The sequence below is a fragment of the Aspergillus piperis genome (genome assembly GCF_003184755.1).
Source record: "Aspergillus piperis CBS 112811 unplaced genomic scaffold BO85scaffold_32, whole genome shotgun sequence".
NCBI classification, from domain to species: Eukaryota; Fungi; Ascomycota; class Eurotiomycetes; order Eurotiales; family Aspergillaceae; genus Aspergillus; species Aspergillus piperis.
In genome coordinates this window covers 1-20,814 of record NW_020291622.1, presented here as the reverse complement: position 1 = coordinate 20,814, position 20,814 = coordinate 1, and the positions used below count along the sequence as shown (strand labels likewise).

Sequence of the window (20,814 nt, the reverse complement as noted above, 5' to 3'; positions counted from 1 at the left end):
TCCTTGGGAGTTACAAAATGACAGATTTTTTTCTTTTTACTTTGATCTGAGTTGCAATCTTTATCAGAATGTAATAGATACACAGAAGTTTCCATATTGAAAAGAAAATTGTCCCAAAGCTGAGACAGCTTCTTGCTAGATAAGGAAGGAAGACGCTGGAACGTGCTCTTGTTGATGACCGTGCTACTGGGTAGACGATCAACAGTATCTAGGAAAGCAGAGCACTGATGCAGGTGAGATTGGACAGGTCTAATATCCCGATAAGATGCGAAGAATATAAGCTACTTCTACTGAGTTACTCGTAATGGGTGGATTGGTGTGATGAGTTCAATCACAGGCCATGCCAAGACGGTAGACACACATGCTCAGACGGTCGGGAAACACCGCAGGGATTGAAGCTAATCCCAGGCAGGAGATGAAATTGAACCCCGGAACCAGAATTGAGGCGAGGGTTCCTATTCTTAGTCGACCACCTTACGTTTCAAAACGCCGATCGGATACTGAAACCAGGCTCCTCAAAGGGGGCCGGGCTGTGGCTGGCACGCCTTGATTGGGCCATTGGAATGGCCACCGTTGCCCTTCTTTTCAGGCTTCATTACACTGTACCAGAACTTGACCTTTTAAAAAGGCATAACTAGTTAGTAGTAACTAAACGACTGGTGGTTAGCTAATCCTCCAGTTATACGTACGGTATGTGTAATGCTCCCGCTTTCCCATGTGAAGCAAAGCTTAGGCTAAGGAAGTACTGAGAAGGCCAGGAGAGTAGTAGAGGTGATAATATCGAGGAGAACAGAGACTCAATTACTCCATTGCATCAGCATATGGTATCAGCAGCTCAGAGAAATTAACTAGATTACTTACCCTAGTTGTTGAGACAGGAGTTCTCCCCCTATGACTTGCTCGACAGACATAAGTGGTGCTTACCTATATTTAGAGGGAATCTAGTAAGTTAGCAGCAGCAGTAGTAAGTAGTATTGGTTAGGGATCATTCCTGGCTTGTACAGGAAAATAAAGTACTGCCTAGGTAAGGTAAGTTTTAATTAAACGCTGGTAACGCTGGAAACATTGCTTGGTTGCTTCAGCCGAGGACAACTTGGCTGGTGGGTGTCGGTCACGCTGTCGCCAAAAAGGAAGATTAACTGGTGTGTCTGTCCTCTTTGGAACAACGGCGACCGCCTCTTTGTCTTCTTTTTTCCCTTTGTCTACTCCCAGCTTATGCTTTTCCGCATAACTCCTGCTGTTCAAGTTCACCCAGACTCTCGCCCTTCTATCAGCCAAATCTCGCCCCCAGCCCGTAATATCTTGGGGGTTTGCCTCCCTCACTCGCTTCAACCACTTACGCGCGTCCAGATCCGGGCCGGTTCCGTCTGAAGGGGAAAACCCCACCGCACGAGCGCAGGCAGCCAGCCTCTAGGATCAGACAAGGTCAACTAACAAGCTCTCCTTCGATCGCAGGAGTTCTCGACCCCCCAAACTCAACTGCCGCATCAAGGCTGCAGCATCTGTCCCTGTCCGGCTTACTCGCTCCTTTCTGCCACCCAAACAATTTTTTTTATTTCCTTCTTACTCTTGCCATTTGTTGTTGTTGTCGTTGTTATTGCTCCTCCAGTCCTTACCTAGGCGCTGTCGCTATTGTCTTTGGACTGCCGGTCATTGTTGGCGCGCGCTGCCGAATGCTTGGCTCCAGGTAGTCAAGTCAACTCAGTCATCAACCACGCCAACCCGTCCATTTTAGCCTTCCCATCGCGCTTCCCTTCAGCTCCGGCACGGACTACACCTGTCCCAACACTCGTTAACATTGAAGTCGCTCAATTGCAAGGAGCATTCCGCTCCAAGAGTTTCTCACGATGATTTCCGAAAAGTATGATGCGTTCTGTCTCCAATCTGTTGGCCCGTTGGGACCATCGTCGGATTCGCAATGTACTGACCGTGGCGTAGGTATATCGGCCTCATTCTGGCCATTACATCAACAATGGCGATCGGTATGAGTCTTTCGTATTGCATTCACTCTGTGCAAGAGCTGACAAGTACTAGGTACAAGTTTCGTCATTACGAAAAAGGTTCGTTCGTGTCCAATCGCCGCCGATGACCAGCCGCGCGGAATCGCCTCTCGTCGATTTATCTATCCTCATCACGAACAAACGACTGATATCTATCATATAGGGCTTGATGCAAGCATCCGAGAGGCATGGCTTTGAAGGAGAGGGTTTCTCATATCTCAAGAGTCCCATATGGTGGGGAGGAGTGGTTACATGTACGACAGGCCCTGTTCTATTGATTGTCGCTTGAACGAGCGGAGCTGACCGGTGGTGATGTAGTGGCCGTTGGAGAAGTCGCCAATTTCGCAGCCTACGCCTTCGCCCCCGCTATCCTCGTCACGCCCTTGGGTGCGCTAAGTGTCCTGATCGGGTGAGGCTCCCCTTCACAGACCGAAGTTACTATACAATAGGCTAACAGGCCATAGTGCTGTTCTCGGATCATATTTCCTCAAGGAAAGACTCGGTACACTTGGGAAACTAGGATGTGCGATGTGCCTCCTTGGCTCCGTTGTCATCGTCCTTCATGCGCCCCCAGACAAGCCGGTGGAGAGAATTGACGAGATTCTGGGCTACGCGCTGCAGCCAGGTACGGACCGACAAATCTTGTTGAGTTGAATCTCCGGTTGTTAGCTGACAGATCCCTTCAATAGGATTCTTGATTTACTGTCTCGCGGTTGCTATCTTCTCTACCGTCATGATTTACCGCGTCGCCCCCGTTTATGGCAGAAAGAACCCTCTGATTTACATCTCCATCTGCTCCACAGTCGGCTCCGTCTCAGTCATGTCAATCAAGGCATTTGGTATTGCGGTGAAGCTCACGTTGGGAGGCAACAATCAGTTCACGCAGGCTTCGACCTACGTTTTCATGATCGTCACGGGTTTTTGCATTTTGACGCAGATGAACTACATCAACAAGGCGCTGAACCAATTCTCTACTTCAATGTAGGTGCATGTCGAGCTTGCAAGCCATGTGCGATTGCTAACGATGTCTGACAGCGTCAACCCCCTCTACTATGTCACCTTTACGACTGCGACCCTGTGCGCCTCATTTATCCTTTTCAAGGGATTCAACACCACCGACGCTGTCAACACCATCTCCTTGCTCTGTGGATTTTTGATCATCTTCTCCGGTGTATATCTTCTGAATCTTTCCCGACATGACCCAGATGGACGACACATGCTCAACGCGAAACTTGACGATGAAGGAATCCCAACGGACGGAATCGCCGGTTTCCAGACTCGGAGGTCCATGCAATCCCGCCGCAGCAACGAGCCTCATCGCCGGAGCTCTTCGGGGGCTTACATGAACGGGCACGGAGACCGTGAAGGGCTTATGCGTGCCTATGATGTCGAGAACCAGGCATTCGGGCTGTCCGACCTAGCCGGGGACAGCGACGGAGAGCCCGGTCCTACCTACAAGCGAAGCGAAGAAGTAGATCATTCTTCTCATCAGCCCAACAAGCCTTCCGCACTATAGAATGATGCGACGCCTGACTGGTTTTTCATTTGCCTGCCGGCTACATTTACGACCCAGAATATTGCTGTGACGTTTTCCTTTTATATGCTGTGCTTCTCAACTTGCTTTTCTCCTTTCTCCACCCACTTTGTTCCTCCTCTCACCCCCCTCGATGACCTCTATCTATCATCCCGTGGTTTGTGTTGATGACTGCTTATTGGATGCATTGTACTTTTACTTCCCTCTCCAAGCGCGAGGAAATACCAGGACGAGGAACAAGAGATGCCCATGAATGATTTGGATGTGCATTGGGATTGTTTGTTTGAGTTTGTTTTCTTTTTTCCCTTTTACTATTGCTGGTTATCCTCTCTTCTGGCATAGATCGCGGGCGAATCGACTGCGATAGATCCGAACTGTATATAGGCCCTAGGATAAACTTGGCAAGATAGATCTTTGTGTATTGACGCGCGCGGACCTGGCTGTGAGGCCATTACTCCAGTAATTTCTTTTGACTTGACTAGGTACACAGTAGATGTCTACTTATCTTCTACAAATATAAAAAAACTAATTGACCACTTAGTGGCTGGGGCTGCAGGTGACGTAAAGGGACGATGGAAAACCCCTCGCGATCGGGCAGGTTCTTGGGTTGTGGTTGGGTTTGGCCGCCCAGTGGGGTTGGCGGTTTGAAGATCGATGATGTCGGCTTCTCTCTGCCTTGTTGTCCTGACAGGCGTTGGGATTAGTCTTGGCCTAGTGCATCTACCGACCTTCGTTTGCCGGATGGCCTGTTCTACAAATTCCCCACTGCGGACGCCATAATTTTCCTTATTTTGAAGATATATGCCGAGCTATGGTGTGGATGGACAGGCTAGAAGATATGTTCGGCTCTGCAGCAGCTTAGGCACCGCATCGTCCACTGCTGCTTCGCTTGCCTCGGAGCTCTTTGCGCTTCCCCACTGACCGCGACCGTCGCAAACCCCGCGAAAGCTCAAGCGACATGCCGGGCTTGCTGCGAAAGCTAGTCATCATCGCCGCTGTCGATGGCTTGATCCTTCAATCTTCCGGCAATGGATTGAGACATTCTGGAAATAATGAGCCCAGCTCTTTCCGCATCGACTACAAGACCAACAAGGTCTCGTCGCTCCCCGCGCCGGCCTCGGACCTGGACGAGGACAGAGACTCCGGCTTAGAGGCGTATGGCCTGGTCGGTAAGCAGCCCGTTCCTTGTTTGAACATGAGTGTAGCTGTTCTCTGCGCCGGATTTTCCATCTTGCGTTGGCGGCGGTTTATATCCCGATCAGTTACAGAGATACCCATAGCTAACGACCACCGCGCTTTTCAAAAGGGCTGCTATCCGTTGCGTCATATTCTTTCCTTATCTCTATCACTCAGCGGCAACAAGTGGCTCAGATACAGGGCAAGCCCATTTATTCTGTGACTGATGTCGCGGTAATCCCGACCTCGTCGCAAGCCGAGGCGATTCGCGCGATCTCTCAGGCAAAGGAGAGCCTGTCTCATGGAGAAGGTGGGCCGGGCGAGACTGCCTCGGATGACAGTAGCACGATATCGGACACCGAGACTGAAGGCGGCGACACTGAAGTTGGCACGGTGCCAGCTTCCCCGGAGCAGGAAGTCACTCATTCCCGGGCTCGCAGTGTCGGCAGCATCGCTGAAGATGTGATTGGGAAGAGAGTACGATTCGGACGCTTTGCTGCAAATTGGCTCTCAAGGAAAACTCTTGGTTTGCCCGGCCTTGGTACTGTAGGTCATAATTCTGCAGAGCCGCTCGTGGAAGATGACAAGGGGGAGCCGGAGACCATCTCCTCTGAGGTGAATGATGAACGTTCAAGCCCCGTTTCAGAAAGTCATGATGCAACGCCTAAAACACTTGGAGAGCCGTTTCCCTCCGATCCAACCGTGGAGTTGCTTCCGAAGTTGCTACGTTATACCAAGATGATCTTTTCTTCCCAGAATTTCTTCTTTGCATATGATTACGATCTCACCAGACAGTTCGGGACGCAGGAAGAGTCGTCTCTCAAAACTCATCTGCCGTCGCACAAGATCGTTGATGAACTGGTATTAGCCTTTCCTTTGTGACGGACAGTATGCACGTGCTAATTCTCGTCTTCAGTACTTTTGGAACCGGCATCTGATGTCTCCCTTTATCGCAGCTGATGCCCACAACTATGTCCTTCCGTTGATGCAAGGTTTTGTTGGCCAGCGAGAGTTCACCGTTGAGGCTGCATCCTCAGACACGGAAAAGCCGGACGAGGAGCTCAAGGAAGGACGCATACTGGGTGACAAACAAGAGGCAGAAGCTGTTCAAACCAGCGAGAAGAAGCGTGATTATCTACTTACCCTGATCTCGCGGCGATCTGTTAAGCGCCCAGGTCTACGATACCTACGTCGCGGTGTTGATGACTTTGGGAATACTGCCAACTTTGTGGAGACAGAACAGATTCTCTCCGTCCCGGATTGGGATCCGTCCCATAATGCTTACTCGTACCTTCAAATCCGTGGATCAATCCCACTGTACTTTTCGCAGTCGCCATACGCTTTCAAGCCCGTCCCTGTACTGCACCACTCTACCGAAACGAACCAACTCGCCTTTGACCGACACTTCAGGAATCTAAGTCGGAGATACGGGAAGATCCAGGGAGTCTCTCTTATCGACAAGCAAGCCGGAGAGTTAAAGCTCGGAGAGCAATATGAGAAGTTTGCAAAGGCTTTGAATGAGTCAGGTGGTATAGATGGTGTGCCGCTTGCACTGGAGTGGTTTGACTTCCACCACGAGTGTCGCGGTATGAAATTCGAGAATGTGAGCCGCCTGGTGAAGCAACTGGAGGATACTTTGAGCGAGTTTGGTGATACTGTTATCCGCAACGACACTGTCCTCCAGTCGCAAAAGGGTATTGTGCGCACGAATTGCATGGACTGTCTAGACCGCACTGGGGTCGCGCAATGCGCCTTTGGCCAATGGGCTCTAGAGCGTGAATTGAAGCGCGAGGGCATCAACATTGATCTTGGCCGTGATTCATCTACTCGGTGGTTCAATACTATATGGGCAGATAACGGAGATGCTATCTCGAAGCAATACTCCTCGACAGCTGCCCTGAAGGGTGACTACACTAGGACCCGGAAACGGAATTATCGAGGAGCACTAAATGACTTTGGTCTGACACTCTCCCGTTATTACAACAACATTGTCAACGACTACTTCTCGCAGGCGTGCATTGACTATCTGTTGGGCAATGTTTCTACCCAGGCCTTCCAGGAATTTGCGGTAGAGATGCAGACTACGGACCCAGGAATCTCAGTTCAGAAGCTCCGGCAGAATGCGATCGACACCAGTTGCAAGATTGTTATTAGCGACCAGTCCGAAGAGTTCCTGGGTGGATGGACTATGTTAACCCCCCGGCAGCCGAATACTTTGAGGACCATGCCGTTCGAGGAAGCGGTGCTTCTACTCACAGACGCAGCTATTTACAGCTGTCGCTTCGACTGGAACGTCGACAAGGTGCTATCGTATGAACGCATAGACCTGCATTCCGTGACCCGGATCAACTATGGCACCTACATCACGTCGGTCTTGACCGAGGCCCAGGCCGACGAGCAGAACAACGTGGGGTTAGTGATTGAGTATCTTGCTGGCGATGAGAACGCGCTGCGGGTCAACACCCGCTCCCTCCAGAGCCAGGTTACCTCGCAAACCCTCGACAGCAATGCGCGCCCCAGCACCGAATGGAACATGTATGCGTGGTTCAAGGGGAGCCCCCGCTCGACCACCCGACTCATCGCGTTCAAGGCGCTTCCGCAGAACTCGACGGGGGCGACAGTGAGACAGCCGGATTGGGTGCGCAGTATCTGCGAGGAGATCGAGCGGGCCATGAGAGCAGGCAAGACACGACATGATGATGACGGAACACAGAGTTCCATTATCGAGTCGTCAGACATTATATCGGTCGAAGAGGCAAAGAAGCGGACAGGATATTTGGAGCATTTGGTCTACGACATTAAGAAACTGGTGTGGGCGTAGACTGGGGGGTGGTAAAGGTTTCGGTCATTTCTTTAATAAATCAGGTGACGTTCTCCACAAGAGCATAGTATTAATGATGTTCATAACTTTCGGAAAGTTGGAAATGATAAATCCATTCATTGTTGGAATACATACATCAGTATCACCAACTACCTACTCCTCCATACTAATCAACTTTCAGGGTTAAATAAATCACCGCTCCACTCTATGCACGCGATCAGGGCGGACGGAACTATTTTCTGAGATACGTACGTAAGCTAGCTCTGAAGGGATCCCTCGTGGGAGGTGTGCACGATGGGATCGGAGTTCTCTCTCTGACAGGTCATTTCTGGCATCGTGATGGCCTCCGCCGACCGGGTCTCATGATACATACGTACTGCTGGAACTGGAAGACTAGGGGGGGGGGGATGTGGGTGTGAGTGTGGGTGGGGGGAAAATGATAAGTTACCGATTTGGACACTCACTAGCATCCATGCATGGAAAGTATTAGGGAGGTAGGTATCCTTGGTATGAGGGAGATAGATACACCTTGGGGGGACTAGATGCATTATAGGGTTAGCATGGAGATAGGTACTAAAAATCGGATGTTTATAGTAGGGAATCTTCAGGTTTGTATCAAATATGAATACTATTGTATTTTCTTCTGTTTATTGGGATATGTCTGCTGCCCCTCGCTGGGCTGTGTCCGAAGGTAAAAGAGGTATGTATCAGAAGGTAACTGGGGGAAACAAAGTGTATCAGTCATAGTCGCTGATTACCATACCGGGCAGTTGGTTGCCTTCCTCTGCCTGGCGGTGGCATGTTTATTACCGTTTCGCTGGTTACCGCGGCCACCAGACCTCTGAAAGATAGAGGGTGTCACCCAGTGACGATACCAGTGATGAACATGAACATGTACATTCCTTCTTCCATGGATGTATTCCTGCCCATCGCATCGTCCCAACTGGATTATCAGCTAGACTTCATCCCTCTGGCTGGGTACAGAGGTACTGGGATAGAATACTAGATGACTTCATCTTTCCTGCAAATACATATAGCCTGAATCCTTTTTCCTTTCTTTATTAACCAGCCAGCCAAATTTTTTCTCTACGTAAGTAAGGTGCTTGGAAGTACTGCTACAACCCAAGGAAGTATCTCCGGGTGCACGGCCTCTTCCATGTAAAGAACCAGTGCCAGGAGGACCACTACTTAGTGCCACAACCACTCAGAACTTTGGTAGCATTTTGGTGGTGGTGGTTGCTAAGTACGTAGGATTGTTCTCCTTTGCCTCTCTGCCTCTGCCTCTGCCTCTCTCTCCCTCTCCCTCCCTCTCTCTCTCAGTCTCTCTCAGTCAGTCTCTCTCCGCCAGCCAGGGGAATTTTCTCTTGTCGTCACCGGACAGCCTTCTGCCTCCATTGCGACTACTTTGGTCCACTTGGGAATATTTTGTGCGCTTGAATTGCGCTTCTTCTATTGTGAACATCGGATTGTTCTTTTTCTTTTTCCTTTTTCCTTTTTTTTTTTTTTTTTTTTTTTTTAAAACAAAATCCTTTATTAATTCTATCAGATAATATCTTTTTTATATAATTTATTTTACTTACTTTCCTTGTCTTCCAAATTTTTTTTTTCTCTCTTAGCCTTTCCGGGGAAGAAGGGGCTGGAGCCGCTTCCCACAAGTTCACGGCGGGGTTTCTTTGGGCTACACAACGTCCCCTTCCACTCTCGGTCTCTCCCTCTCTCTGCCTCTGTCTCTTCCTCTCCCTCGTCCTTCTACCCGCAATTGCTCCCCCCTCCCTCCTCTGCCTTCCACCTTTGCGACATCATGGAATGGCAACCGCAGGACGATCCATTGAGGCAGCTGGCTTGCTGCCTCAAGGATTCCCTTAATCCTTATGATCGCCCCCTCCAAAAACAGGCCGAACAGGTGTGTCCTTGCTGTCGCTTTTCTCCCCTCTCTTGCTCCGCTTTATTTCCCTACTTTGAGTTTTTTTTATGATTCCCCTCCCCTCGACCACCTCAACAGAATGATGATTCTGGGAGCTTCGCGGTCGCTGCAAGAGCGCCGGCTCTACCCCCTCTTCTGTTTAGCTTTGTTCTAGGACCTATCTTTCGCTTCGAAAAGTAAAAATTTGGCTGACCGAAGCTCTTCTCCGTCTTCTGTCTTCTGATAGATGCTAGTACAAGCAACCTCGTCGCCGGACTATGTCAACTACATCACCTACCTCTTCAGCACCCCGCAGGCTTCTCCGGTGCTGGGAATGGATAGCCAAACCTACGATATGGTCCGTTTCGCGGCTGCGATGAACCTGAAGACCAAAATTCACGTTGCCTACAATACGATCCCCCAACCCTGCTTGACCTATATCCGATCGGCCACCCTGCTCGGATTGCGCGACGAGAACCCTCACGTGCGGAAGTCGGCCGGAACAATCATCACAGAATTGGTGCAACAGGCGGGGCTATTAGCCTGGCCTGATGTGCTGCAGGAGCTGCTGACCCTCGTCGAAAATAGCTCCGGTGACATCCCGCCCATGGCCCAGGAGGCTGCCATGTCGGCTCTCTCCAAGGTGTGCGAAGACAATCGCAAGATCCTCGACCGGGACTACCAAGGACAATGCCCTCTCGACGTCATCATTCCCAAGTTGCTCGAATTTACCTCCAACCAGAGCTCCAAGGTCCGCTCAATGGCCCTCGGCACCATCCATGTCTTCCTCCCGCACAGACCCAAGGCCCTCATTGCTTCAATGGATCTGTTTTTGTCGCAATTGTTCCAGCTCGCCAATGATTCGAGTACCGATGTTCGTCGCACAGTTTGTCAGACTTTCGCGCAGCTGGTGGACTTCTCCCCCGAGAAGCTCATCCCCCACATGGAAGGATTGGTCAACTACATCATCATGCAACAACACAACCAGGAGGACCCGGAGCTTGCGCTTGACGCCGCTGAGTTCTGGCTTGTCGCGGGCGAGCAGATCAAACTCCAGCAGCCCTTGGCTCCCCACATGCCCAAGATCGTCCCGGTCTTGCTCCAGAGCATGGTTTATGACGAGGATGAAGCCATTCGGTTGACGGGCGAAGGAGACGATGCCGAGGACGAAGACCGCCAGGAAGACCTCAAGCCGCAGTTCGCCAAGTCCAAGAGCGGCAAACTGGATATGTCCAAGTCTGGTCAAGCGAACGGAAACGCAGCTCCCGAAGAGGAAGACGATGACGATCTGAGCGAAGGCGAGATCGAGGATTCCGAATTCGGAGATGACCCCGAGGACGAATGGACGCTCCGAAAGTGCTCCGCCGCCGCGTTGGATGTCTTCTCGAACGTCTATCACGACCCGATCTTCGAAATCATTCTGCCCTACCTGAAGGAGACCCTCCGTCACGAGCAGTGGCCTCATCGCGAAGCTGCTGTCTTGACTCTTGGTGCTGTTGCAGATGGTTGTATGGATGCCGTCACGCCTCATCTCCCCGAGCTCGTTCCCTATCTCATCTCCCTGCTCAACGACGCTCAACCTGTTGTGCGACAGATCACCTGCTGGTGCCTCGGCCGGTACTCCGAATGGGCGTCGCACTTGGGCGACCCGTCGGAGAGAGCGCGCTTCTTTGAGCCCATGATGGAGGGTATTCTGCGCAGGATGCTGGACGGCAACAAGAAGGTTCAAGAGGCGGCTGCTTCTGCCTTTGCAAGCTTGGAGGAGAAGTCGGACGCGAACTTGATCCCCTACTGCGAGCCCATCCTTCGACAGTTTGTGCAGTGCTTCGGAAGGTACAAGGACCGCAACATGTACATCTTGTATGACTGTGTTCAGACTTTGGCCGAGTGCGTCATGGGAGAGCTGGCGAAGCCTCAACTAGTTGATATCCTGATGCCTGCTCTCATTGATCGCTACAACAAGGTCTCGGATCAGTCTCGGGAGCTGTTCCCGCTCCTGGAGTGTCTCGGATATATTGCGGCAGCCTATGGCGACGCCTTTTCTCCCTTCGCCACTCCCCTCTTCCAGCGGTGCATCAAGATCATCTATGAGAACCTGCAGGAGTACATGGCGTCCGTTAACAACCAGGCCATTGATGAGCCTGACAAGGACTTCCTGGTGACGAGTCTGGACCTTCTGAGCGCGATCATCCAGGCGATTGATCCGCAGAAGAGCGGCGAGTTGGTCGCCAACTCCCAGCCCCGGTTCTTTGACCTGCTTTGCTTCTGTATGGAAGATCCGAACTATGAAGTCCGTCAGTCGTCGTATGCTCTGCTGGGTGACTGTGCGATCAACATCTTCCCTCAACTCGAATCTTTCATTCCTAACATTATGCCCACTCTGATCAAGCAACTGGATCTGGATCAGATCCGGGATGATGATCGTCACACTGGATTCAGCGTTCTCAACAATGCCTGCTGGTCGTGCGGAGAGATCGCCGTTAACGAGAAAGCCGCGCTGTCTCCGTATATGGAGAAGCTGTACCAGGGGCTCTTCATCATCATTAACAACGAGGAGATCATCGACTCAGTGAACGAGAATGCCGCGATGGCCCTGGGCCGGCTTGGTATCTGCTGCTCTGATCAACTTGCAGCTCGTCTGAACGAATTCGCTGGAGTCTTCCTAAAGTCAATGAATAAGATCGAGTTCACCCGTGAGAAGGCTTCCGCTTTCCTTGGATTCAACCAGGTGGTGATGAAGAACCCCGCAGCCATGGAGTCTTGCCTTGGGGACTACTTCCAGGCCATCGCTGCCTTCCCCACCAAATCGATGAACCAGGAGGACTACCGTGACATTCAGACCTCGTTCCAGCAGGTTTGTAGCCTTTTCCCCCATACTTTTCAATCTGTGTAACTGACTCAATGATGATGCAGGTGTTGCAGGGATATAAAAATATGATACCCAACTTCGATTCATTCCTGTCGCAACTTCCGGCCCATGTTGCTCAGAAGCTTCGTTCTGTATACCAGATTTAGATCTATATGTTTGTCATGTTAATGTTTCGTTTGAACGCAAAATTTCATGGCGAAAGGCGCATAAAATTGCATTTCCTTTTCCTTCTCCCACGCCGGCACCTGGCTCAGTGGTTGGCTTCTCCGGAATCATGGACCTTTCTCCGGGCGGAGGGAGTATGCACACCGTCTGATGATTAAGCCTTGATGTGGCGTGTTTGGAATCTGTTTCAATCGACTGTGCGTGGATCGCCGTGTCGGGGTCTGCATAGAGAGAGGGCTAATGGGCTGGCTGGACCGTGGGCAATCAAAATAAAAAAAGGGACAAACCGAAAAGAGCAAAAAGCGGATGGACATGAAACCCTGGGATAGTATAGCTCGGGACTATATAACCAGGAAGAAGAAAATGGCAAGGGGGGAAATGAACAATGAGACATGCCTATCGATCCTGTACCTTTTTTTTATTCTTCTTTTTTTTTCTTTATGTTATTAGATAGACCAGTAGATTAGTATATTAGATAGCCTTATGATGCACGCAGGGGATAGTCGGCCGACACCTGCTGTTTGCTTCGCAACCGTTGGCGTTCTCTTTTTTAACCCTGATGATGATGTGAAGTTTCTTTTATCTGCAAATTACGATGGAAGGGAGGGGGGGGGGGATATAGTCTATATATTCTATACGAATGATGTATATGAATTTGAGTTTTGACATCATGATCGACAAACAGATGCCATTGACAAAGTGATGCATCAACCAGCCAGCCAACTGCAAGTTCAGTTCTGATCCGATCCACATGACAGTGTCTTGCACAAAGAATAGTAAGTAACTGAACCTAAGTACCATGGAGCACAAAATAGTAGTATGTATGAAGTTATACATACACTATTCTTCATCCAGTCTATACCCCTACTACCCAATCCCACTTCCCCTTTAATCACCTACGTAGTACTAAATCACTAGCCATACTCACTAGTGATAAAATACTACGGAGTAGTCAAAAGCTATCTCCGACCCTTCGGATCCGAACACACACACAACAATCAACCCTGGTCAATTATTTTTTTCTTTCCTTTTAATCCCTGCAATCCCGGGCAAGCCAGCAAGCAGCAGGGGTGCCCTGGAGGTTCTAGCGTTGCAGCATACATACTACTAACTAATTAGTATCCCAGTCGGTTTGGGACAGGTCATTTCTAGCACAGCACAGCATAGCACAGCACACTCTCTCTCACTTATAGGAAGTACAGGTAGGGTTTGGGTAAGGCCACCACCACCACCATCATCATCATCGTCATCAAGATAGTAATCATGAAAGAAACGCATATCGGCATCTCCGATAGGGTCTATAGGATAAATGGATGGATGGATGTGTACGACATGACAGATTAATCCTTGTTTAATAGTTGGGGGAGAGTATTGATTGATAATCCATTCTAAGCGATTACTTATTCTCTCTGAGTACTTACAGTAAGAAGTAAGCACTATGTACGGAGTAAGGAAGGGCGGTAGGTGTGTTTGCTTGGGGATTCTTCTTCTTCTTCTGTGGAAGGTTCCATGCAGGTGGTGAGCAGGGGGATATTTTGTTAGTTTGGTGACTAGGCACTAGGTAGGATAGTACTAGTGATTAGTAAGTAGTGAGGTAGTGAGATGGCATCATGGATGGCGGTATGGCGGCTTACTCTAGAATTGATGGATTTGCCTCTCTGTAGAGTATTGAATCATCGCTGTAGTCGTAGTAGACTAATCAAGTATCTATCTAGTCTAGGTATGATTGATAAGACACAGGTAATCATTCATTTCTCATCCATGTACGTACGCAATCCTAGAGTTAGTAGGAGTCAGTAAGGTAGTCAGTAATTGACTCAAGTATGACTCCTACCCAATCAGGGTATCTTCGGCGAAGGCGAAAATGTTTCGGCCGCTAAAAAACTACTTACTTACTGCTGGTGGTGGTGGTATTTTAGTTGAGCAGGTTTTTTATTTTCTCTTTCGGAGATTGGCCATTGCGCCGAGACTTCTATCTCTCTCTTTCTCACTCTCTCTCACTCTCACTGTTTACTACGGTAGATAACTGTGTCCTCCGTACTGGGTGTGGTCTGTCGGCTAATTCATCGTGGAATTGGATGGGGTTTCCCAGTCATATCCATACTAGACTTAGTCTTCGACTTAGTAAACCAAGGTCAATGAGGCTGTGTGGCCAACTTTTTGTTTTTGTTTTTGTTTTTGTTTTTCCCCCTGTGTACCCATTTGATTAACTTCCATAGGCGCGCCCGACGGGCTGGATCCTGGGGCTGGAATTGATGGTGATACCGAGCGAGAGAAGAATAATAAAATCATTACTGGTGGGTGATCGATCCTTCAGGCTGGCCACGAGGGAAACTGGACGAGTTATTGGGTTCTGACATGGTTGATCCTGGGCCGCGTGTGAAGTTGGGGGCTAGTTTTGGGTTGTGGCAGTTATTTAGTAGCAGTTAGTTAGGTGGGTAGTAGTAGTAGTTAGTAGGTTGGTCGCCTTGAATTCCTTTTTCTGCTTATGTTGATGGATGATGGTGAGTGAACATCATCCCATCTTTTTCTTTCTTGCTTTTTTAATCAGATGTGTATTATTCGATTTGTATTTTTTGTCTTAGAGTTGGCAGATCCCTATTCCGGGTTAGTGGGAAACACCTCTGGACTCCTCCCGCACTAACCAGATGCGGTTGTATCTGGCGAGATTGAAAACTGACTGAGAAGTGAGAAGAAAAAGAAGACGGCGGATCTGCCGAGCCCAGCGCCTGTCTGTGACTGGCCCACTACTTCCCTGTTCTGGTCGCCATCCAAACTGATGCGGAGAATGGTTATGTCTGCGTCATTGGCTGGTCGGGATCTGGGATCGGCTTGCTCCGACCGACAGTTGCCTGACTGGGTCTAACTGGCTGTGCTACCGCTACCTGGGCTAGTCTTGAGTAACCTCGTTGACCCCGTGATCAAGGGTACTTTAGACTGATGGATCCAATCAATCAGTATCAAGCGACTACTCTTCGAGGTACTTACACAGTACACCGAGTACGGAGGAGGTATGGAGTATACTGTGTACTGACGGATGTTTACTCCTAGTCTGGTGCGGCAGTCGGTCGCGATCTATTATCTAATTCTATCTGTCCATCTCTATCTTGCTGGAGAGCTAGTTGAACTTGGGAGCATCGTCCCAACGAACCATGGACGCCTTCCTGAAGATCGCTTCAAATTTAATTTTGACGGCCGAGAAGGGTCCAGCTGCTCCTTCCCAGTCCGCTCTTGGTATTAATCTACGAGTAGTGTACTCACTAGCTAAGAAATAATCTACAAACAACAAATCTCATCCCCTTCGCTTCTCCCTCCGACAGGGATGTAAGTGCATCATCCCTACACTCCCCCCCCCCCCCCTCCTCCATCATCACATGGCATATGCTCGATTTCTTCGGGATCTTGGGAACTTTGTCGCGATCTCCGGGACGAAAACGTGGCAATGAGGCTTTGTGCAACGATGCATGCAACCATCCAGCCCCCTTCCCTCACCCCCCTTCCATTCTCATCCCTCCATGGCTGATGCAGGTCGAGCCCTTTTTCCGCTGTCAGGCGGGCTCTAGACTAGATTTTAGCTTAGTTGAGACCGACCCGAGAGAAGACCGACTATCAAGAGAAATTGACTGGTGGATTCTTTGCTGCTCCTCCCCCAACAAGGTTTCGGCCTCAGACCTTTTCCCACTCTTTTTTTCTTTACAGTCTCAGCCTCCCCGTGACCGTGGACCCGGCCCGCAGCCCCGGATGGTTTGGCACCGTCAACCCTGGCTCTGCTTTTAGTCCTTTGGGTCATCTTCAGAGTTTCGATGGGTCCGGTGGATGACGGTGGTTGTGTGGTCGGACCAGATTGTTGGTCCCTCCCCACTAAACTGTGAATGTCCAAGCGTGGGCGAACTAAATAACGGAGTTCTTCTGGCTTCTGACCAGCTTTATCCAGCAGCGCCTTCTCGAATCCTGGCTCCAATCAACACGCTAACAATGCTGGTCGTGGAGATTTCCCTTTAGCTTTATTCTAGTTTAACTTTACCCTTCAGACCGGTATCGCCGCCGTTCTTTGTTGTCTCTTTTCTGATCGTTGATTATTCTTTAAACGGAATTATTTTATTTATTTATTTATTATTTTCCCTATTCTCTATTTTCTTTTTTATCTATTCCGCTCGACCGTTCCGTAACGGGCCAGATCACTTACTTACTACCACTAGACTAAACCACGACTAATCATCAATCGCTTGCAGTCCAGCCCTGCTAGAGTTCCCGTCTGATGAAAGAAAAGAAAGGAATAGAATGGCAGGAATCACCGAGAGTCTGCCTGGCCATGAGGTATGACAGCTGACGCTGTTTCATCCGGCCGATTGGGAACCGACACTTGCAAGATCACATTGGCTTCCGTCCGTCGAGGCTGAAACCGTGTTACCTCCGTATCGTCTTATCCAGACTGTGCATGTGGACTAGGTCTGTCATACAGAAGACTTCGCCTGTGCATGGAGTGCGTTTAGAAGCAGACGATCTGTCCGCGTTACAGATATCTAACCCACTACGTACTCACATATCGGCTGAGGTAAGGCGCCATGCCACGTCCGTCCACTGCGCCTTCATCCTCGCGGTGGATCGCGCGTCTATCATAATCGACCGCCCGGTCTCTCCTGTAACTCCAGTCGCCCCACTTGATGCAATGGAAGGTCAGATTTTCTACGAAGAGAAGGCCTAAGCTACTAGGATCCTCTCGCGAGGCTCATCTTCCATGCCCCATGGAAGGTCCTGCCAGTCATTACGTTGGCAATCCTGGGTTGAAAATGCGCCCCGAACTGTCCATTACAACATGTCATTTACACAGTATCCAAGTAGTAGAGGGTGAGGGCTGTTGCTTTACAGCCTCGATCCCAAACTTTAGTTCGGCGGGGACTAGACTAAACCTACCGAGCAGCACCAGAACCCAAGACTAAGGATGATGGACGCCTTCCAGCAGGGCAAAGGTTGAGTCGGGGTCTTGGGGTCTTGGCCGGTGACTTGGGTTTGTCATCGCCTCGATGCCAACTGATGAACCGAAGAAGGTATCTCTCTGCAGGTTTTCTGAAGGTTGTACTTATTGTCTACCCCCCCTTGTCCCGCGGGTCGCATGCTGCATGGCTTGTCTGCACCGTTACACAGGGTCTTGCTCGGCAAAAGAGCAGGATGGCTGACTAGCAACCCCTGGGCACAGTCCCCTGCGCGGCCAATCACCGAAATGAATCCTGCAGATTGGGATTTCGTCTGCGCTTTGGTCGGCTGTCATGGCCAGATCCAGAGAGTCCTGCTGATGACGTCCTAAGTGTAAGTAAGTGTGCGCCCGTAAGGTATGGATAGGAGCGAGCGAGCTTGTGAAAGATCGCATCCTCCGCAGACGGTCCCATAGTCACTACACATTGGCTCATTAACGATCCTTGGAACATGATGAAACTGTGACTATCTACGGAGCCCAGCGCGCTTGAATCATGGGTCTTCTGCGGTGCCTATTCAGATCAAGGTAACCGCGACAGGGTGGTGACCCGCCGCAGTTATCGAATACCCACCACCCTAGCAAGGGGAAATTATCCCCCAAGTCCCAACAGCCATCAGAGGGCCACAGGGAATCTACTAGCGACCGGTGCCTCCACCCTAGCGCACATTAAGGTTGTGACCTGGCTGTGAAGAGTACTTTAGGTAATCTGTTATTTTTTACGGCCGGTCACCCCCTCCAGAGAGCGAACGGGGAGAAAGGAGGGGTTGTTGGGTCACCTTTTCAGGCACCATGAACGGTGCGCTCAGATCGCCCTGCAAGGCAAACCATTCGGTGTGTATATGTGTCAAGTGCAAGCGACGACTAGTTAAGTTGCTCAGTACTTTACCTGTCTTGGCGTCGGGGGCACACTTTGACGAAAGTTGACATCTCCACGAGAGGCTAAGTTAAGTAGCCAAGTACTTTGATAAATGCAGAAGAGGAGAAGAGAAGATAATGGGGGGTGAGATGGGATGACGAGCCAGGAAAAAGCAACAACGCCCCCCTAATTGGTATGAATAAGGGGGATAGAATTTACGGGCTGCCCAATCAGCGATGCATCGCTTATGGCAGACGACTAACTAACTGCTAGTGACAACTGCCCGTCAAAACTCACAGACCCTGGTCATTTCTTGGTGTTTCCGATGGAGAGGGAGGATGACCCTGGCATTGCAATCCGCATCATCAGCGGCATGGCTATTTGTCGAAGTTTAGACCCGAGCAAGTCAAGTGTCGTTCCGTTTATAATCGTGGCAGCGATCCCAGCACGGGCGGACGACTTAGCTTTAGTCACTACTATAACGATCATCCTGGATGGCCCAATGTGGTAGGATCTGTGGTCCATCGATCACCTTATTCGATGGTTCTCCGATTAGCATCCTTACCGGTACGTCAGCCAACGTGAACAGAGGAAAAGAAAGAAAGACGGCGGCTGACACAGTTCGAGCGGGTCTGATTAGGCTTATTGCAGTCCCGCGGGGATGATCTGTCCGTCAGTCAGGCAGAGGTAGCGAGAGGAAAAAGAAACCAAAAGAAGGGGACGGGCTACGTAGGTACCAAAGAGGAGGGCGGAGATGTAGGTACTAGACCAGGCCACAGTGATGTTGCCTACAGATCTTATTGCCCACTGGTGATTTCCATCTCCCAGAGTGGTCCCCATGACGAAGAAAGCCTGACCGGCCGGCCGCCTTTGATCCAAGAAAAGTACAGCTCTTAGTGGAAGGTACTTGCAGCCGATCTGTATGATGATAGACGGACCAACTCCGCAGCAAGTGACAGGCTGTCTGTCCAACCGTGTGTCATTTGCTTTTATTTCTATTTTCATTTTTTAAATCGAAAGCACAGCCCAATGGTGAACCAACAATGTGATCTAAGCCCAGCCAAAAAAGACACAGTGTCTGTGTGTGTAAGTTCCTCCGGCCCAAGTCTAAATAGGGGAGGAACCATAGAACAAGCAGACGCCGCTGGCTTGGTATGGGGAAGCGCTCTCCACCAATATCAAGAATGGAAATCGGAAAGGTAGAGCGCTTCGGAACCACACTTGTATCCCGCCAGAGTTTGGGTGAGGATTCCGCAGACCCTGTCCAGACTATCTGGACTCTAGACAACCCCCGGGGTTACTCTACTAACTTACCAATCTATGTTGTTCGTTTGCTCGTTCACTTCTGTATCTGTGTTCCCGCTGCGCCCGAGCCTTGGTGAGTGAGGGAATGGGGGTGGGAAAAAGAGGGAAAGCATTCCTCTGACAGACCCTGACCGCCACCACCATCTCGGGGGCTAGAAGGGCTGTGGCATGATTCTGGGTTTGGGGCGTAGAGATGATAGTATTTACTTTTTATTATCTTTATTTTGGGGATGGAAGAGGGAGGGATGGATAGGAGGGAGAGGGAGGATGACATTGCTTCTTCTGATGAGGAAGGGCGTTTGAGTTTCTGGTTCCGTCGATTCGAAGGCAGTGTGGATTGGCGATGAACTCCAGATTGTTGCGGCTTAGACCTGAGGATGAGGAGGGCCTCTTACTCCTCGGAGGCTTGTGAATCCCGTCCCGCCCACTGGAAGGGAAAAAGTGGAGGGATCACCATGAAAGAGGGGAGATGCCAGTCCTCGACTACCACAGACAGAGGACTTGAAACGGAACAAGCCAGCAAGTAAGTAGAGGGAACGGAACCAGACCGAATCTAGGCGGGATGGAGCGAGCGAGGATCAATCAGGAAATTCCCACACCGGCCGTCAGTTCATCACCGGCAGAGTCAGCAGTACACTAAGTAATTAGTTACTCCATACTGCATTCTGCTCGGGCTACTAACTCAGGAGGGAGGGAATCTGGCGTGTTTCATTTGGACGGATGGCCCAAGCACTTCCACTGGCGGTGATGCTGCCATGTGGCCGCCCCGTGCCCTCGTCTTCATTGGCCCTGGGGTTATTCTAGCAGCCAATTAACAGTCAGAGTACTCATCTCAAAACAGAATGTGGATTCCAGCTGCCTCGCCTGCGCTAAGCCTGTCTCGGCAGAAGAGGCTCAAGTCGTGCCAATGGAGAAATTCCCAGCGCGAATAATCCGGAAAACAGTAATCTGAGCGAGCCTGACATCCTTCTGCTGCTGCTGCTCTTGCTACTGCCACTACTCACGATGATTTTGGTGGTCGGTTCTTCACTTGGCCAGATGAAATCATCACTTCTCACAATCTCACTCACAATCTTCTCTCTTACCCAAGTCATTCAGACCATCAACACCCCCCCTGCCTGCAGCCATGGTCCGATCCTCCTGCTCCTCCCAACTTACCCTTCCCCCATGTCGGGGCTAGGCTCACTCGACGGATTTCATTACCCCCCCC

General features: G+C 50.2%; 5 protein-coding genes across 5 annotated transcripts; 4 read left to right on the top strand and 1 right to left on the bottom strand.

Annotated features, from left to right (window-relative positions):
• Window positions 1-1,847: 1,847 nt before the first annotated feature.
• On the top strand, window positions 1,848-3,516 carry BO85DRAFT_493052 (DUF803 domain membrane protein; the record flags this gene model as incomplete). Its single annotated transcript, XM_025663811.1, has 8 exons — window positions 1,848-1,861; window positions 1,939-1,982; window positions 2,035-2,060; window positions 2,164-2,254; window positions 2,319-2,409; window positions 2,465-2,625; window positions 2,690-2,981; window positions 3,036-3,516. The coding sequence occupies 8 exons, from the start codon at window positions 1,848-1,850 to the stop codon at window positions 3,514-3,516; spliced, it is 1,200 nt and encodes a 399-aa protein (XP_025510246.1).
• Window positions 3,517-4,226: 710 nt separating this feature from the next.
• Window positions 4,227-7,920, top strand: BO85DRAFT_407969 (SacI domain protein). Its single transcript, XM_025657382.1, has 3 exons — window positions 4,227-4,703; window positions 4,841-5,571; window positions 5,627-7,920. Exons 1-3 carry the CDS (start codon window positions 4,493-4,495, stop codon window positions 7,529-7,531), a joined length of 2,847 nt encoding a protein of 948 aa, XP_025510245.1. The 5' UTR covers window positions 4,227-4,492; the 3' UTR covers window positions 7,532-7,920.
• Window positions 7,921-9,415: 1,495 nt separating this feature from the next.
• BO85DRAFT_454031 (putative importin beta-2 subunit) lies at window positions 9,416-12,405 on the top strand. The gene has a single exon (XM_025661185.1). The coding sequence runs from the start codon at window positions 9,682-9,684 to the stop codon at window positions 12,325-12,327; it is 2,646 nt and encodes an 881-aa protein (XP_025510244.1). The 5' UTR covers window positions 9,416-9,681; the 3' UTR covers window positions 12,328-12,405.
• Window positions 12,406-14,228: 1,823 nt separating this feature from the next.
• Window positions 14,229-14,541, top strand: BO85DRAFT_202228 (uncharacterized protein). The gene has a single exon (XM_025654548.1). The coding sequence runs from the start codon at window positions 14,333-14,335 to the stop codon at window positions 14,492-14,494; it is 162 nt and encodes a 53-aa protein (XP_025510243.1). The 5' UTR covers window positions 14,229-14,332; the 3' UTR covers window positions 14,495-14,541.
• Window positions 14,542-18,789: 4,248 nt separating this feature from the next.
• BO85DRAFT_454029 (uncharacterized protein) lies at window positions 18,790-19,239 on the bottom strand. Its single transcript, XM_025661184.1, has 2 exons — window positions 18,927-19,239; window positions 18,790-18,866 (listed from the first exon to the last, which is right to left on the bottom strand). Exon 1 carries the CDS (start codon window positions 19,137-19,139, stop codon window positions 18,942-18,944), a length of 198 nt encoding a protein of 65 aa, XP_025510242.1. The 5' UTR covers window positions 19,140-19,239; the 3' UTR covers window positions 18,790-18,866; window positions 18,927-18,941.
• Window positions 19,240-20,814: the final 1,575 nt, after the last annotated feature.

Excerpts from the sequence above, each read along its gene's own strand:
- BO85DRAFT_407969 (XM_025657382.1), top strand. The coding sequence starts at position 4,493 with ATGCCGGGCTTGCTGCGAAAGCTAGTCATCATCGCCGCTGTCGATGGC. Across the intron at positions 4,704-4,840 it reads AGAGGCGTATGGCCTGGTCG|GGCTGCTATCCGTTGCGTCA; the intron begins GTAAGCAGCCCG and ends GCTTTTCAAAAG. Across the intron at positions 5,572-5,626 it reads ACAAGATCGTTGATGAACTG|TACTTTTGGAACCGGCATCT; the intron begins GTATTAGCCTTT and ends TCTCGTCTTCAG.
- BO85DRAFT_454031 (XM_025661185.1), top strand. The coding sequence starts at position 9,682 with ATGCTAGTACAAGCAACCTCGTCGCCGGACTATGTCAACTACATCACC.
- BO85DRAFT_202228 (XM_025654548.1), top strand. The coding sequence starts at position 14,333 with ATGTTTCGGCCGCTAAAAAACTACTTACTTACTGCTGGTGGTGGTGGT.
- BO85DRAFT_454029 (XM_025661184.1), bottom strand. The coding sequence starts at position 19,139 with ATGGGGACCACTCTGGGAGATGGAAATCACCAGTGGGCAATAAGATCT.